Source organism: Rhinolophus ferrumequinum, chromosome 15 (assembly GCF_004115265.2).
Source record: "Rhinolophus ferrumequinum isolate MPI-CBG mRhiFer1 chromosome 15, mRhiFer1_v1.p, whole genome shotgun sequence".
Classification (NCBI taxonomy): domain Eukaryota; kingdom Metazoa; phylum Chordata; class Mammalia; order Chiroptera; family Rhinolophidae; genus Rhinolophus; species Rhinolophus ferrumequinum.
Window position 1 is genome coordinate 22,946,444 of NC_046298.1, and position 16,598 is coordinate 22,963,041.

The 16,598-nt window shown below is 40.1% G+C and overlaps 1 protein-coding gene across 7 annotated transcripts in view; it reads right to left on the minus strand.

The window, feature by feature from the left end:
• The window catches only part of ADAT1 (adenosine deaminase tRNA specific 1), a 36,977-nt gene that overhangs the window by 8,690 nt on the left and 11,689 nt on the right, over positions 1 to 16,598 (minus strand). For 4 of the 7 annotated variants that reach the window (XM_033127454.1, XM_033127453.1, XM_033127457.1 and 1 more), the window contains 2 exons: positions 16,434 to 16,533; positions 11,022 to 11,108 (listed from right to left, as the gene is read on the minus strand). In XM_033127454.1, the coding sequence (XP_032983345.1) occupies positions 11,022 to 11,108; positions 16,434 to 16,533 (187 nt within the window). Of the gene's footprint in view, positions 1 to 5,549; positions 8,280 to 11,021; positions 11,109 to 16,433; positions 16,534 to 16,598 lie in introns of those variants that run through there. The other 3 variants (XM_033127455.1, XM_033127460.1, XM_033127459.1) reach the window with 3 other exon arrangements.

Here is a 16,598-nt window from a genome sequence, read left to right on the forward strand (position 1 = left end):
GCTGGTTCCTACTCTGCTGGCCCATCAAGATGAGGGACAAAACATCCACACCGGAATACAGAACCCAGGTTACTAGACTAAGATAAGAATTATTTCCATCTTTTCCTTGTTACCAACATGACAGGCCATCGCATCTGAAAGTGTCAATGGGCTCAGTTTCCTGGAGAAAAATTCTCTTTGCATTATCTACCCCATGAAGAATTTTATGAGAAATCCTACCTCACAGGTGAAAAAATTAAGCATCCTAATTACTGGGACCTCATCTTGTAGAACAGGTAACAGGTTAGAAGTCAGAGATTAAATACTTTCCCCACATTTACATAGATAGTAGCAGAGTTGATACTCGAACATAACTACTTCAATCTTCAGACCTAAGGACTACGTTTTTTTTACATTTTTAAATTGGGGTATAATTATATAAAATAAAAACTCACAGATCTTAAGTGTAGAGCTTAATAAATTTTGACAAATGTTTATACCCATGTAATCAACATTCTAATCAAAACAGAATGTTCCATCATCCTAGAACGTTCCCTTGGACCTTTTCCATTCAACCCCATCTCCCACCTTTCCCCACCAGGCAACAACCACTGCTCTGATTTCTATTCCCTTCAACTGATTAGTTCTGGGGCCCCAGTTGTAAGAAATGAAAATTGAATTAATGCAACTTTGCCTGCAGCCCTGAAGTGCTTTTTTGCAGAATTTTCCTCCCCCTTTTGGACCACAAGTACTACTTAAGATTTGTTTTAGATCCATCTGGACAGCCTTCCAGGAAGTCAGTTTTAGCCCCAGGATAGACACATTTAAGTTTAAAGGACTTCACATTTATAGGCTATGAAGGCCAACTATGATTCCTCAATATGCAGTATAAAAAGAACTTTCTGGAAAATAAAGTGGTCTCTCCAGAACATCTGCCTTCTTGCCTCTTTCTGTATCTAACTGCTCCTTCAGGATAGCTGCCCTTGTTTCTATGGAAAGAATTGCTGGAGCTCTTGAAAGTGAGTACATGTGTACTGTCTACTTGGAAGCCACTTCCTAGTTTTAATAACCTTCCTGCTGCAGTGGGACCCCTCTTAAATCATCTGACGTCCCCAGACATCACCACAGGAGGACACTGGCGGTTGAAAATGTAACTAGCCAGCAAGGGAACTTAGAAACTGGAAACTGGAAAACTTTGGCTAAGGTTTGCTCAGAACATTGTCCTAAAGCCAAAAAAAAATGTTGCCAAGGTCCAGGTGGAGGCAGCTTTCCACCAGCCACAGACACAACCGAATCAGACGGGGCCTCCTTCTCTTCCAGCCAGAGCACTGGCGGGCAGGCTGGGTCATTTTCTCCACAAGCAAATTTGTCTCCCAGACGGTGACCTAATGCTTGGCACTGGTGAACTCCATAAAACAAGGCATTTCACCCTATGCTCTGAGGCAAAAATGACTACATGGAATATATACATATATAATTATTTAAGTCAAGTTTTAAAAATCCTAAAGAAAAAGAATAAAAATGATACACACATAGTCATAACGTTAGAACCCGTTTGTGAACACAGAGCAAAGAAGCAATGCTAAAATGTAAACTCGCCTGACAGAGCCAAATTCTAGAAGACATTTGGTTAGTAAAGAGATAATTCTGTGGAATTATAAGTAGAGCTGCCAAAAGCAATGTGGGGAGTCCCTCTTTTCTATATAATGTCACTTCCTCCAAGTATTTTCTGGTGTTTCTACAGTAGAAACACCTTTTTTCTACTAAATAGAGAAAACTTTATTCCATTTCTAAAATGTTTTTTTAAAATAGGTACTATAGGTGTGGCCAGTTAGCTCAGCTGGTTAGAGCGTGGTGCTGGTAGCACCAAAGTTGCCAGTTTGATCCCCACATGGGCCACTGTGAGCTGCACCCTCCTTAAAAAAATAAAATAAAACAGGTACTATATTAACATGGTTCAAAAATTTTAAAAAATATATAAAAGGTCTTCAGTGAAAAGTCTCCCTCTCACTCGGGGGCCCCAGCCATTCCCTTTTTCTCCTCATGGGCCCCATATTAGTGGTTTCCTGTGTATCTATCTATTCAGAGATAGTTTAGCATATACAAGCAAAACATAGATATACACCTTTCATTGTTCTTTTTTATAGAAATAAAATGTTATAATGTTGTCTGTCCTGCGTTTTGCATTTTTTTCCCACTTGTATTTAGAAACAGAACTTTGAAGATACATTTAAATAAAGCAAAATTATATGTTCATTTACCCTTTGACTCAGCAAATCCCACTTCTTAATCTATCCAAAAGATACACTGGCAAAAATACAAAATATTTTATGTAGGTTATTCATAGGGCATTACCAAAGGAAAGAATGAAATGTCTCCCAATGACTACGAATGGTTACTTCTCGGGGAAGGAAAAATCAGGGGAGGGGACGCGGATGGAAGACCTTTCTGAATGTAACTTTCCCATCCCCCCCCTTTTTTTTTTTTTTTACTAGTTTTAACTTTGGAATCATATAAATAGTTTGTGTAGTGTTTTTAAAAACTCCCCTAAAAATTGAAAGCAAACTGAAACAAAATTAACTATGTGTAGATCTGGAGCAATAACTAAAGAGAGGAACTATTTTAAGTGATTTTAAAATATTCACAATCCCTAGACCAGGGTTTCTTAACCTCAGCACTGTTGATATTTTTGGGGGCCAGAAAACTCTTTGTTGTTGGGGGGTCATCCTGTGCATCGTAGGGTGTTAGCACCCAAGGCTCTCATGAGCTTCTTTGATTGGTGACAGTTTGCACGTATTGTCACACACTGTGGCTAGGAGAATTAAGTGCTGTGCGTGTGACCATGGGGAGAGTGTTTTAAAATGTAGGAGGAAGGGGCACGCCGTGGCACAAGGAGCCACATGTGGAAGCACTAGGGTCGGTTAGGAGGTAGAGGGAGCCAGGAGGAAATGTGGGCAAGGGCTGTTACCTGAAAGGGAAGCAAGGGGCGAGACAGGGTAAGCAGGCTTGGGATTGGCTAGTTTGATGAATTTCAGTAGGCTCTCAGGCACAGGGGCTGTCCCTACTTTTCTGGTACCTGGCCCTGGGGTGATAAGGGCAGAGTGTGAGAGTCCAGAAAGGAGGTGGTTGGCGTATGGGCTCTGGATTGGTTGGTTTGCATATAAAAGGTGCACTCACAGATGAGTCTCTTACTATCTCTACAAACTGGCTAACCCTGGGAGGGGCCATCTCTTCAGGGTCAGGAAGACACAGATGTCAAAGCACCAGAAACACATTAACACAGAGAGGACAACCAGAAGCTTGTCATCTGCTTTCTCCTGGCCTTCACTCAGGCACCTTTTCTCTTCGCTGACTTGAATTCTTTCACTGTAATAACTGGTGAGTATAATAGCTTTTCTGAATTCTGTGAGTCTGTCTAGTGAATCATCGAACCTGAGTGTGGTCTTGGGACCCTGATACAACTGCTAAAACCATTAGGTGAAAGAGTGATAGGGAACTTCATAATGGGATAGATCAGGCTGATGGGGAACTTCATAATTAGATCAGGCTGAACCCATTGCTCAGTCACAGAAAGTGGGACAATCAGATGTTATGCCTCTTGATCTGACGCAACAGATGTATGCAGAATCACTCAAGAAGTGTTCCTATCAAATGAACTAAGCCTAAATCTAATCAAGCCTCTCCACGTAACTGCAAATTTATAGGAATTATGGGGGACAGGGGAAGCCGTTATCAACTATGGAGGAAAGAGGCAGTCAAATCCAGGATAGAGGAGATTCTACAGGACAAATAACCTATTTGTTCAACACGTAAAAAGGAGACTGAACTGTTATAGATTTAGTGAGACAAAAAGCAAATCAATCAAATGTATGATGTGGACTTTGTTTGGATCCTAATTTGAATAAATCAATAGTAAAAATACCTTAATTTTTAAATTTTTTTGATGGATGGAATGGGATAAGGGGATAAGGTTCCCATTTTAGACATGATTTCTAGCTCCTCTGAAGTCTATTCTTTTCCCATGGCGCAAAGCATCCTTCTATAGAAAAACCTTCTCCTGATCATGTCAGGGTGAAAGCCAAGCACTGTTTTCTTGGAAACTTGTCATAAACTGCTCTCTCCCCACTCCTCCTCGTTGGAGAGAAAGAGAGTCTAGCGAAACATCCCGCCTAAATGTTGACTCTTCCTAACACTATCAGGAAAAGAATGTGTACAATCTGTTTAGGGTCATTGAAACTAATACCCTACATAAGCTCCTTGATTTCAAAGACTGTGTGGATCTGCAAGTCAGGCAGTAAGCAAATATTTGTTGAGTACCTTCTAGGTGTGTATGCTGTGCTAGAACTATGCATAAATGTTATAAGTAGAATAGAATAGAGAGCCCAGAAATAAATCCTCACTTACATGTCAATTAATCTACGACAAAGGAGGCAAGAATATACAATGGGGTAAAGACAGTCTCTTCCATAAGTGGTGTTGGCAGAACTGGACAGATACATGCAAAAAAATGAAATTGGACTACCATATACAAAAATAAACTCCAAATGGATTAAAGACTTAAATGTTAGAACTAAAACTATAAAACTCCTAAAATAAAACATAGGCAGTAAACTTTTTGACATCGCTCTTAGCAATATCTTTTTTGGATATGTCTCCTCAGGCAAGGGAAACAAAAGAAAAAATAAACAAATGAGACTACATCAAACTAAAAAGTTTTTGCACAGTGAAGGAACCTAGCAACAAAATGAAAAGACAACCTACTGAATGGGAGAAGATATTCGCAAATGATACATCCGATAAGGTGTTAATATCCAAAAATATATAAAGAATTCATACAACTTAAGATAAAAAAAAATCCAATTTAAAAATGGGCAGAGGACTTGAATAGATATTTCTTCCAAGAGGACATACAGATGGCCAACAGACATATGAAAAGATGCTCAACATCACTGATCATCACGGAAATGCAAATTAAACCACCACGAGATATCAGCTCACACGTGTCAGAATGACTATCATTGATAAATCAACAAATAAGTGCTAGCAAGGATGTGGAGAAAAGGGAACACTTGTGCACTTTTGGTGAGATTTTAAATTAGTATAGCCACTATGGAAAACAGTATGGATATTCCTCAAAAAATTAAAAATAGAGCTGCCATAAGATCCAGGAATTCCACTTCTGGGTATTTATCCGTAGAAAACAAAAACACTAATTTAAAAAGATATGTGCACCCCTATGTTCATGCAGCATTACTAGTAATAGCCAAGATATGAAAGCAACCTAGATGTTCATCAATAGATGAATGAATAAAGATGATGTGAAATATATCTATGCAATGGAGTATTATTCAGCCATAAAAAAGAATGAAATCTTTCCATTTGCGACAACATGGACAGACCTAGAGGGTGTTATGCTAAGTGAAAAAAGTCAGACAGAGAAAGACAAATACCATATGATATCACTTATGTGTGGCATCTAAAAATGAATGAATAAACAGAAACAGAAAGAGACCCATAGATATAGAGAACAAACTGATGTTTGCCAAAGGGGAGGGGATGGGGAATGGGAATAAAAAAATAAAGCCCTCCTATGTGGCTGTGGTGGGCATCAAATTAATAATATGTTAATTAACAAATATTTGTTGATCACCTACTACATACCAGGGGCTGTTTTAGGTATTGCAGATAAGCTATGAATAAGACAAAGTTCCCATCTTCAAGTAGCTTCCAGTCAAAAGACATTTTTAAGACAACAAAGGGAAACCCAATACGCACTGCATGTTAGATACTAAAGAATTGTTAATTTTCTTGGGTGAAATATGAAATATGATATCATTTTAAAATGCTCCCAGCGAAAGAAACTGGAGGGGATGGGGAATAGATCAGGTAACAACAGCATAAAGCTGATAGTTGTTAAGTCTGGGTGGTGGTACATGGAGGTCCACTGTGCTACTCTATTTTTGTGTCTATTTAAAAATTCCTATAACAAGTTTTTTAAAAAAGTATTTAAAAATCAGAAGCAGTTATCAGTAAAAACACATGCTCTAATTAAATGTATGAAATTTGAGAACATGCCAATATTGCAGAGATGTGATTTTAAGATACAGCAAAGATTCTAAACTTGGGTTTTAAGAGATTAAAGTAAAATGTAGGAATTTGTTGTCTAAGAACCACCTTTTGTTCTTGAGAAAACAGGCAAAGGTGAACCTGCCTTTCACCTCTAGCTTTCAGGATTTTCCCAGTCTCTGTTCTGATGTCTAAAATTAGGGGTGCTTTTTACATTTAGACTTGTTGGTACACATTTGACAAACCTGCCATACAATTTAGGAATAAAAAAGACATTACCCCCTTACATTCTCTTATAAATCTTTATCCTCTGAAATCGAATCTCATAAGAGACAGATACATAACCTTTCGTGGGCAAAAATTCCTGCCGTCGAGGTATCCTAACCGCTATTGTAACGCAGGATTTGGGGTCAGGCAAAGGATTTCTGATTCAAGCAGCACATGGGAGAGCGCAGCCTTCAGTGAGTGGTGTCTTTACCTTTCTTTCCCGCTATCTAAAAGGATTTCTCATGGAAAGAAATTCAAGGATAACTTGTTATGACAAACATGTATTACTTCTGTAATTAAAAAAAATTTAAGAACATATGCTCACACACAAACTTTTATGTGAATATTCACAGTGGCACTACTCACAGTAGCCAAAAAGTGAAACAAATGTCCATCAACTAATGATTGGATGAACAAAATGTGGTATAGCCATACAACTGAATGTTATTTTTATTCCACAAAAAGAAGTACTGATTCATATTATATCTTATATCTTAAAACATTACGTTAAGTGAAAGACGCCAGTCACAAAAGATCATATATTGTATGATTCCATTACATGAAATGATTCCATTATATGAAATGCTCAGAATAGGCAAATCCAGAGACAGAAAGTAGATTACTGCTTGTCCTGGGGACTAAGAGGCTTGCGGGGAAATGGGGAGTGACTGCTAATAAGTACTGTACTGGGTTAAACAGTGTCCCCCATATTAGAAAAAAAAAAAGTCCTCAAATTGATTGCAGTGATGTTTATATACTTTGTGGATATAGCACTAAAATATATGGTATGTGAATTATGTCTCAATAAAGCTCTTATTAAAAAACACTTAAAGTCCTATAGAAATGCCGAAGAACTGACAAGGACCCTGAGGAATCCCAACATGGATAGTTTCCATTTTTAGTCAATAATTTCATGAGTGAAGAGGTGGAGTTAAATATTAGATGTTAGTTAAAACAGGATTGGTTGTTAGGTGTGTTCGTGATTTGCTATAGGGACTTGGCCTTTTAGACTTTCCACTGAAAGTCATAGAAAACCATCTTAAACAGGCTTACTCAAAACAATGGGTATTTATCTCACACAGCTGAAGTCCAGGGTGGGCACTAGCTTCAGGTACCCAAACAAGGTCACTAGAACTTTGATTTTCTTGGCTACTTCTTTCTTTGCTTCCTTCATTCTCAAGCTGGCTGGCTGTATCTATGTGGTAGGCAAAGTCCTAAGATTATGTGGTCCCTATAGCTTATGATTCAAGAGGAGAATCTTTTCTGAAAGCTCTGGTAATAGTTCCAGGAATATCCAGGGCTGGCTCACAGGGAGTAAGGTTTTCTTCAACCAAGTCTCATGGATAGAGCAGGAAAGGGTGGCTCTCTGAAGGAAGAAAGGCTGGGTGTACAAAATATATGTCCACTATACCAGGTGGAGCTCTAGAACTTGCAGAGATTCAAACATCATCTCCGCCCAATAAATACTTGCCGAATCAATGTAGGAACACACAAAACAGAGCAACTGTAGAGTACGTTTAAAGCATCACATTTCAGATTCTTATTCCGTATTTTAGAGAAGCAATAAAACACAAGCTAGGACAGATACTGAGGTCATTAGCGAGATGCCGTTTCAGCAGAGAAGCACTTCAATCCAATATAGATTGTTCCATGTTCCAGAATTCCATCCATCTTACACAAAAGAGATATGTCGATCGGGTAGATGGCAGATGTTTTGTTCTGACTCAGCCACAAGATAAAGGTAAGGCTTGTCCAGCATAAAGGAAGAAGCTGGTCTGGCATGAAAGGCTGGAAAACACCTTGCTACCAGTAAGTTCTTTGCAAATGTTCCTATTCATTTAAATTGGTGATAATCTGGTGGGTTTCTGATCCAAGATCCAAATGCCTGCTTCCGGAGTGCACTCCAGGCTTCCTGGTAAGTAGACGCAGTCTCTTTGTAGTCCTGGTATGTCTCAAGCTTCCGCACCCTAATGCACACACACCGTCAAGCACACAGGTTCTCACTGAACAGCCCAACGCCGTGGCCAAGACACCAGAGTAATCAACTGGACAGATTTATTACAAGAGATTTAGGAACAGGAGGGTTTTGTATACTTTTCTAGAGTGATTGTCTCCTTTGTAGGGAATTCATTAGAAAGTAACATGGATTAAAACAGGTAAGAATAAACAGAATGCTAGTTTTGTCTGGTCCTGGTGAGATCAGATAAAACAAGAATAACTGTATCTACTTTTTGGTTTAAAGTTTTCTAAGCATCTATAATTTCCACCGGAGGATACAGCCATCAGAAACTTCTTGCCTGCAGTTTTCCCTAACAAACCAAACCACTTTTTATCCATATTCTCCTCCTATGTACCTCTAGCCAACACCCCTTCCGAATCCCTTAGCCATCTCTGATTGCTAAAAACTGGCTGATATGTTGAGTAATATTTGTAACACTTATACCCAGTTAAAATATTTTCTTGTGACAAAGATTCTCTCCTTTGAGCAAACCTGAGTCAGGCTCCTCCAAACCCTCTTTTCGACTTGGACCTTGAGCTCTGTCCTTGCATCTTAGAGTAGAAGAAACTGAGATTCATGTCTTATTGATCCAATTTTACCCTGCTTCTAAGTTGTTTCTTAGCTCACTTCAGCAAAATTGCTAATTGTAGCAAAAACTGATTTCAGTTATTTGATCAATTTCTTACAGCTTTTTGTTAGTTAATGGGTGGGATCTACACACATGACAATGTTAAACTTTACCTGAGCCCTGAGTTCCTAAAAAACAGCTATGGTTGAAAAATCTCCCTCTCACCCTTCTGTGTTCTGGGAAATGGTTGACCGCAAAGACCTGCCTTCCCTACAACTTAGATACGATTCATGGATGCCCCCTGGTTTACCAATGATGACCAGACGCTGGCCCTCCTAACTCCCATTCTTTGTCTCATAATGATTACCTGAACCCACCGACTAAGCTTGACAAAATACCTGCTAACTCGACCAAATATCAGTTACACGTCCCTCCTTGCCGCAGCCCTGAACTTCGACACACCCTTAGCCTGAGGCAGGACTGGAGTATTTAACACCCCTTAACAGCCTCTCCTGAGAATCAATTGACCACAAGAAAAGACATTACCTATGCAACTGTGTCTCCACACTGCCTATTCATCTCCCTCTCCCATTCCAGGTTCTGATAGCCTTGTTTACCCCTCCATATAAACGGTAACTTCCAGTCTGCCTTGGAGAGGCTTACAGAGCTATCATTGGCGTGTTCTTGCTATTGCGTGAGTCCTCCTTTTATTATAATAGACCCCCTTCTCTTACTGCAATAACCCTTTTGAATAAAGTCTCTCCTTACCTAAGTCCAGGTATGTTTTTAAAACACACAATGTATGGAAACCCACCGAGTTCTAGTTTGTTTCTTTTTTCCACACAAGAAACATGCAAACTGACCACGGATGACTGGAAGGCATCAATATTGACCACAGTCTGCATGATGGTGATAACAGTGGCTAGCCTCTTCATATAGAAGTTTCTAGCTACTACTTTGCTTCCCCACTGTTGTGTAATAATTTGGCTAGTCTTTGTTGCCAGTGCCTGGGCAGGAACCTCTAACCCCTTAAGAATTTTCCAAGTGAGAGGAATGTATTTGTTTTCATGGTGAACCCCTCATCTCATACCTCAGTTTATATTTAACAAGGTGACTCATGGTAGGCCCTACAGAGTTTCAGGATTGGGCTGGCCATGCCAGAAAGACCAACCACAAGATTAGAGAGTTGGAGCATTGAGCCATCTGATAACAGTCTGACCTCCTAGCATGGGAGGAGAATACGAAGATTGAGTTTAACCACATCATGTGAACTACAATTCAATCAATCATGCTTATTAATAAAACCCCAATAAAAACTCTGGACCCTAAAGTGCAGGTCAGCTTCCTGGTTGGTGATACACAGTGACATGCTGAGAGGGTAATGCAATCTGAGAACACAGAAGCACTATTGTTTGGGACTCTCCGAGACCTCACCCTACGTACCCCTTCTTTTAGCTGGCCCTGCCTTGCATCCTTTACAGTAAAAGGTAATTTTAACTATGGTGCTTTCCTGAACTCTATGAGTTGTTCTAATGAATCGTGGAACCTGAAGGTGTAGTGGGAACCCCTGAGTTTGTAGTGGGAACCCGGGTTTGTAGTCAGCTGCTCAAAAGTGTGAGTGGCTTGGAGGCCCCCTGAGCTTGTTGTGGCTGTCATCTGAAGTGAAGGCAGTTAGTGTCCGAATTGCACCCACCCACCTGTCCCTGAAGTGGTTTTATAGTTCTCTACATTCCTGTTTGGAGAGAGATTTAAGTCGTGGAGCTATAGTTCACAACCACTGATGTGAACAAAAGAAAAAGAAAAGAGAATGACATTCCTAACAGAATATATTGGTCTCCAAGCACTTCCATTTCCACAGCATTCCCATTCCATCTAGACGTGGAATGCAAGGAGGGCCTGGAATGGGCCAAGACCCAATCCTACCCTTTGTCTCTTAAGACTGTACCGCTAAACTACCCATCCTCCATACCTCAGCTCGTACACCTATCTGCGAGTGGGGCTATGGGCATGGAAGAGCATGTGGTCAGTACTAAGTGCCCACTGGCCTATTGAACCACCACTCCTGTCAAAGCTTCCTGGCATCCATAAGCCAGAATTAAACCAGAAGTCTTCCTAAGAAAAACAATGGGTTAATAGCGTCACCTGAGGGAGTCTGGCCACTTGTCATCTGAAATACTGCTTAGAAGCTTCTGGAATGATCTAAAGAGTTCCACTTTGCTGATTCGAGATCTGTTTGGAAAAAGACAAAAATAATTTATTAAGTGTTTGCAATGTACCAGATTCCTGTCAAAGATACCAGGCTTCATACGGTATTTAGGTTAGAATGAGCCAGAGCCCCCATTTTCACCTGTGTCTGGCAATGAGAAAACCTAGACCTGAGTATCTGATTAGGTTGAGGCATTTTTATGAATCTCTTTTTAGTGTTTTTTTTTTTTTTTTTTTGTGTGTGTGTTTTTAAGGAGAGCACAACTCACAGTGGCCCATGAGGGGATCAAACCGGGAACCTTGGTGCTACCAGCACCATGCTCTAACCAACTGAGCTAACCGGCCATGCCCCAAAAATGAATCTCATCTTAAGAAATATCATTAGCAGTGAAATTATCAAGGTAACAGGTTCAAACGGGGTAAAGACAGAGGTGGAATTACTAAATTCCCCCCAGGACACCTATCAGCCACGTTGGCTACCTCCTTTCAAAGGAGCTGGCCCCTTGGGTAATACTGCTTACAAGAAAACATTGAAAGCTTTGTTTCTGAGACCCGAGTGCTGCTCCCTGTGTGAACTGTGGTTATGAAGTCCACTTTGATGCACCACCAGAGGCAGAACCTCCACACTCTCCCTTTGGGCATCATGGGCCTTCGGAGGCCAATCCTTTGCTTCTTACATCAAGCTTCATGGAGGTCGTAGTTTGGAACAGTGAAGGAAGTGAGTCTGCATTTCTTACCAGCCCATGTGGCCCTTCTTGGTTTGGCCCATCCATGTCAGCATGGCCTGAATTGTATGTGCCTCTTTCCTTTCTCTCATACACACAATTCATGAGCTGATCCAGACGTTGGGAACTGTTGTGTGTGCCTACAAAATCTGGGCTCATCGTTACACACCATACCCTTCACTGTGCATGCAAAGTGTACCATCAGCTTGGACATAGTGGCCATACTCGTACGTATAGAATAAGGGATTACACAATCTGCCAAAAAGCCGCCTTACCTGGCTGGGACCCAGCCTACAGAACGGATTCACTGCTTAAAGCAGAACCCTGAACCCTCACATGCTGCTCTCCCTGGGCCTTAATTGTGGTTAAGTGGCTGCTGGCACTCAGGAATATTCGGCTGCTATAACATTAAAAAAACTCCAAAGCCAAAAACCTAATGGAACGTATCTCATTAACAGATTAAAGGAGAAAAGTAATATAATTATGAGAAAAATATGTGCAGAAAAAACATTTGCTAGAATTCAATACCCATTGAATGACTTAAAACCTTTTACAAACTGGGGCTAGGAAAGGTATTTAAATTCATACAGAGTATCTATAAAAACCTACAGCAAATATATGTTCTTAAAATCAGGAATAAGACAAGGGTACTTGCTATCATTGCTTTTATCCAATGTTATCCAAAAGGTTCTGGCCAGCAAGACAAGAAATTAAAAGAAAAAGGATTAAAAAAAAAAACCAAAGCAAAGCCACTATTTGCACGAGTGTGATACTGTCAGTTCTAGCCAGCACATAAATCAAGAAATAAAAGGAATGGAGAACTGGAAAGGAAATACTATTTGCAAAAGATTATCTACATTAAAAAATTCCAAAAGAATTCCCAGATCAATTGGTAGAATAATAAGCATTAGCAAAGTTGCTGGATACAAACATTGACTGCGGCAGAGAGAAACAAAAGATTGGTTGCAACAGCAATTCCCAGAAAATGAAACAAAAAGAAATTACATAAAATAGCATCTATAGTAGCCAACCTCTAAGATGGGGATTCTTGCTTCCCAGAATTCATACCCCTGTGCAATCCCCTCCCACACTGAGTAGGGCTGACCCGTGTAAACATTAGGAGATTGCAGATGCAGTGTAACTTCTGAGGCTGGGTCATAAAAGACACTGTGGCTCCTGCCTTGCTCTCTTGGATCACTTGTTCTGGGGGAAGCCAGCCAGTGAGTTGTGAAGATGGAACACTGGTAGCCTATGGAGAGATCCAGGTTGTGAGAAACTGAGGCCTCCTGCTAACAGCTAGCACTGACCTGTCAGTCACATGAATGAGCCATTTTGGAATCGGATCCTCCAGCCCCAGTCAAGCCTTCAGGTGACTGCAGCCCTGACTGATATAATGGACTGCAACCTCCTAAGTCCCTGAGTCAGAATTATCCAGCTAAGCTCTTCCTAAATTCCTGATCCAAAGAAACTATGAAATAGTAAATGTTGGTTGTTGTTTTAAGCCACTAAGTTTTGGGAGTGTAATTTATTACACAGCAACAGATAACTAATACAACATTCAAGGAATAACTCTAATAAAAGATGTGAAAGATTTATATGAAGAAAATTAAACTTCACCAAAATATATGTAAGACCTACTAGGAAAGCTACATATACCTATGTAATTTTTAAAAGATTACACATTCACATTGCAATCTTTAAAATATCACATTGATATTTTCCATCAGGCACTATCTTTAACATACTTAGGTACACTTGAAGTTATTTTTTAACCCCTCACCATTTTCTTTCATAATCCAATGAGCCATGTAATGATTCACTAGGATGCTCTGGTATCTGGACAGAATGAAAAGAGGATTTGCCACTTTCGGGCAAAGGAATATGCCTACAAGAGGCAGAGTAAAATTAAGCTTCTTAGAAATGAGGGTCCTTTATCTGGCTCCTATTATGTCATTGCTTTTAAAAACCAGGAAGACTTAAATAAAACAGCCTCTTTTAGTGATACATTAGCATACTAAATGTCTCTAACATCCCAATCTGACTTTATATTCCCTATAGTTCTAAAGAATGTGGTCCCTGGATGCCAGCATTCAGGAATTAGCAGTAAGAAAACCTGCTTTCTTCCCAGCAGCTGTTGGTCTTTAGAATAAAAGTGACTGACTCTTTCACAAATAATATGAAGCTTTACTTGATAATTGAAGAGGAAATTGATCTTAAGATGTCTACTGCAATTCCTGCACTATGTTAGAGGAACTCTCTCTCATTCAATTCTCACAACTTTCCTGTGCAATAGATACTCTTAGTTACTCTTGCTTTATTGCTGGGGAAATGGAGGCTAGGAGGGGTAAAGTAATGTGCCTAAGTTCACACAGCCAGGAGAAAAGGGAGCCAGGAATTAAACATCCATCTCTTAAACTACAAAGCGTCTGCTCTTTCCACCATATACTTCCTCCTTGTATGGGGTCTGCCTTCTAAGTGGAGAGACATCCACAATGTGCCAGAGACCTCAGATCATCTACTCCAATGTCTCTGTTTTACAGATATGAACACACTGAGGCCCAGAGAGAAAGGCGACTTGTCCAAAGTCACCCAGATATCTGGAGACACAGCAAGGCACTTCTAATCACACAGAAAGCACTGATGTGTTAGGAGAAGCTGGAGAACAGAACTAGAGGAATCTGGAGAAAAGATGGTAATTTTGAGCCAGAAGGCAGTGGTGGTTGAGCTGAGCTTTTAAAGTAAGAGAGTGTGTGGATTCATCGTGAATCAGGAAATGGAAACCACAGTCAGATTCGTGAGGCTGGTATGAGTTGCCTGTCACCAGAGTTCAGCCAGGAAACTTGTGGTTCCTGTCCCTCGTGACCTGCTCTGCTCACAGAATCCTGAGAGGTGCTAATAATGGTGACCTAAAGCCAAGAAGGCCCTTTGCAAAACTGGTCCAAAAATCTCTACCCACAACAATTTTGTAAATCTTACTCAATTCAGTGTCCTAGGACAGGAGCCACTCAGTGTAGCTCAACCCAGACTGAGATGGAGATGCCTTTGGTGGAGAGGTCACCCCTCACAGTCTCTCCCACCCTCAGGCTATTGCAGACCACCTGCAGCTCAGTGGGAGGAGAAAAGCAGGGTGGATGAGATGAGCTGAGAATTTAGCAAGAGAAGAACCAGTAATGTAGATGCATGAACCTCCAAACACACAAGGATGGAACCTGCATCTCATGTCCAGCAGGTCTTAAGCTCTACACTGCAGCAAAAGCCAATCTGAATACACGAAGTCCTATTTCCATGGTGCCCTTTTTGCCAGTTCAATCCCTGTGGAGCTTCATAAGTGACTCTTGGGTTCCAAACTTGAATTACTAAATCAGAATCCCTAGTGGCAACGCCCAAGAAAGTGTTCTTTTCAAAATATCCCAGGGAAAACAATTTCCCCAAAATGGTGCTGTAACAATTGCATACAAAAGAATGCACCTGGACCCCTACCTCATGCCTTATAGAAAAATGAACTCAAAATGGATCAAAGTCCTAAACATAAGAGCTAAAACTACAAAAACTATTAGAAGATAACACAGTAAATCTTTGTGACCTTGGATTAGGCAATGATTTCTTAGATATGACACCAAAAGCACAAATCACCAAAGGAAAAAATAGATGAAACGGACTTCATCAAAAGTTTTAACTTTCATGCTTTCAAGGATACTGTCAGAAAGTGAAGAGACAACCCACGGAATTGGAGAAAATATTTCTAAACACATATCTGATAAAGGACTAGTGTCCAGAATATATAAAGAAATCCTGCAACTCAACAATAAAAAGATACCAATTTTAAAAATGGGCAAAGGATCCGAATAGACATTTCTCCAAAGAAGATATACAAATGGCTAATAAGTACATGAAAAGATGCTCAACATGATTAGTTATTAGGGAAATACAAATCAAAACCATAATGAGATAGTTTTCACACCCACTAGAATGGCTACAATAAAAAAGAGATAATAACAAGTACTGTAAAGGATGTAAGATAATTGAAACTCTCATACATTGCTGATAAAAGTTTTAAATGGTGCAGCTGTTATGGAAAAGTCTGGCAGTTCCTCAAAAGTTAAACAAAAGGTTATCATATGACCCAGGAATTCCACTCCTAGGTATATATCCAAGAAAAATGAAAATGTATGTCCATCCAAAAGCTTGCATACAAATGTTCATAGCAGCATTATTCATCATCGTCAAAAAGTGAAGCAACCCAAATGTCCTTCAGTGGATGAACAGATAAACAAAAGGTGGTCTATCCATACAATGGAATATCATTCAGCCTTAAAAAGGAATGAAGGACTGATACATGCTACAACATGGATGAACCTTGAAAACATTATGCCAAGTGGATGAAATTAGATGCAAAAGGCCAAAATTATATGTATGATTCCATGTATATGACATGCCCAGAATAGATAAATTTGTGGAGACAGAAGTAAATTAGGGGTTGCCAGGGCTTAACAGAGGAAGGCGTAGGGAGTTACTGCTAATGCATGTAGGGTTTTCTTTTTGGAGTGATGACAATGTTCTGGAACTAGAGAGTGGTGAGGCGTGAGTACACAGCCACCGTCCCCTCCGCCCCAGCATGCTGTACCTGGCCTGAAGGCTTCTGATTCCTTTCTTTGTTGCTCCCTGCGGAAAGCCATTGGCAGTAACATCCAACGGCTGCTCGGGAACTGCACTCCAGCTGATGGCTATGAAAAGATAAAATTCTGGGGTTAAAACTGTTCAGTTTTCTATCCATTCCAGAGGTGCTTTA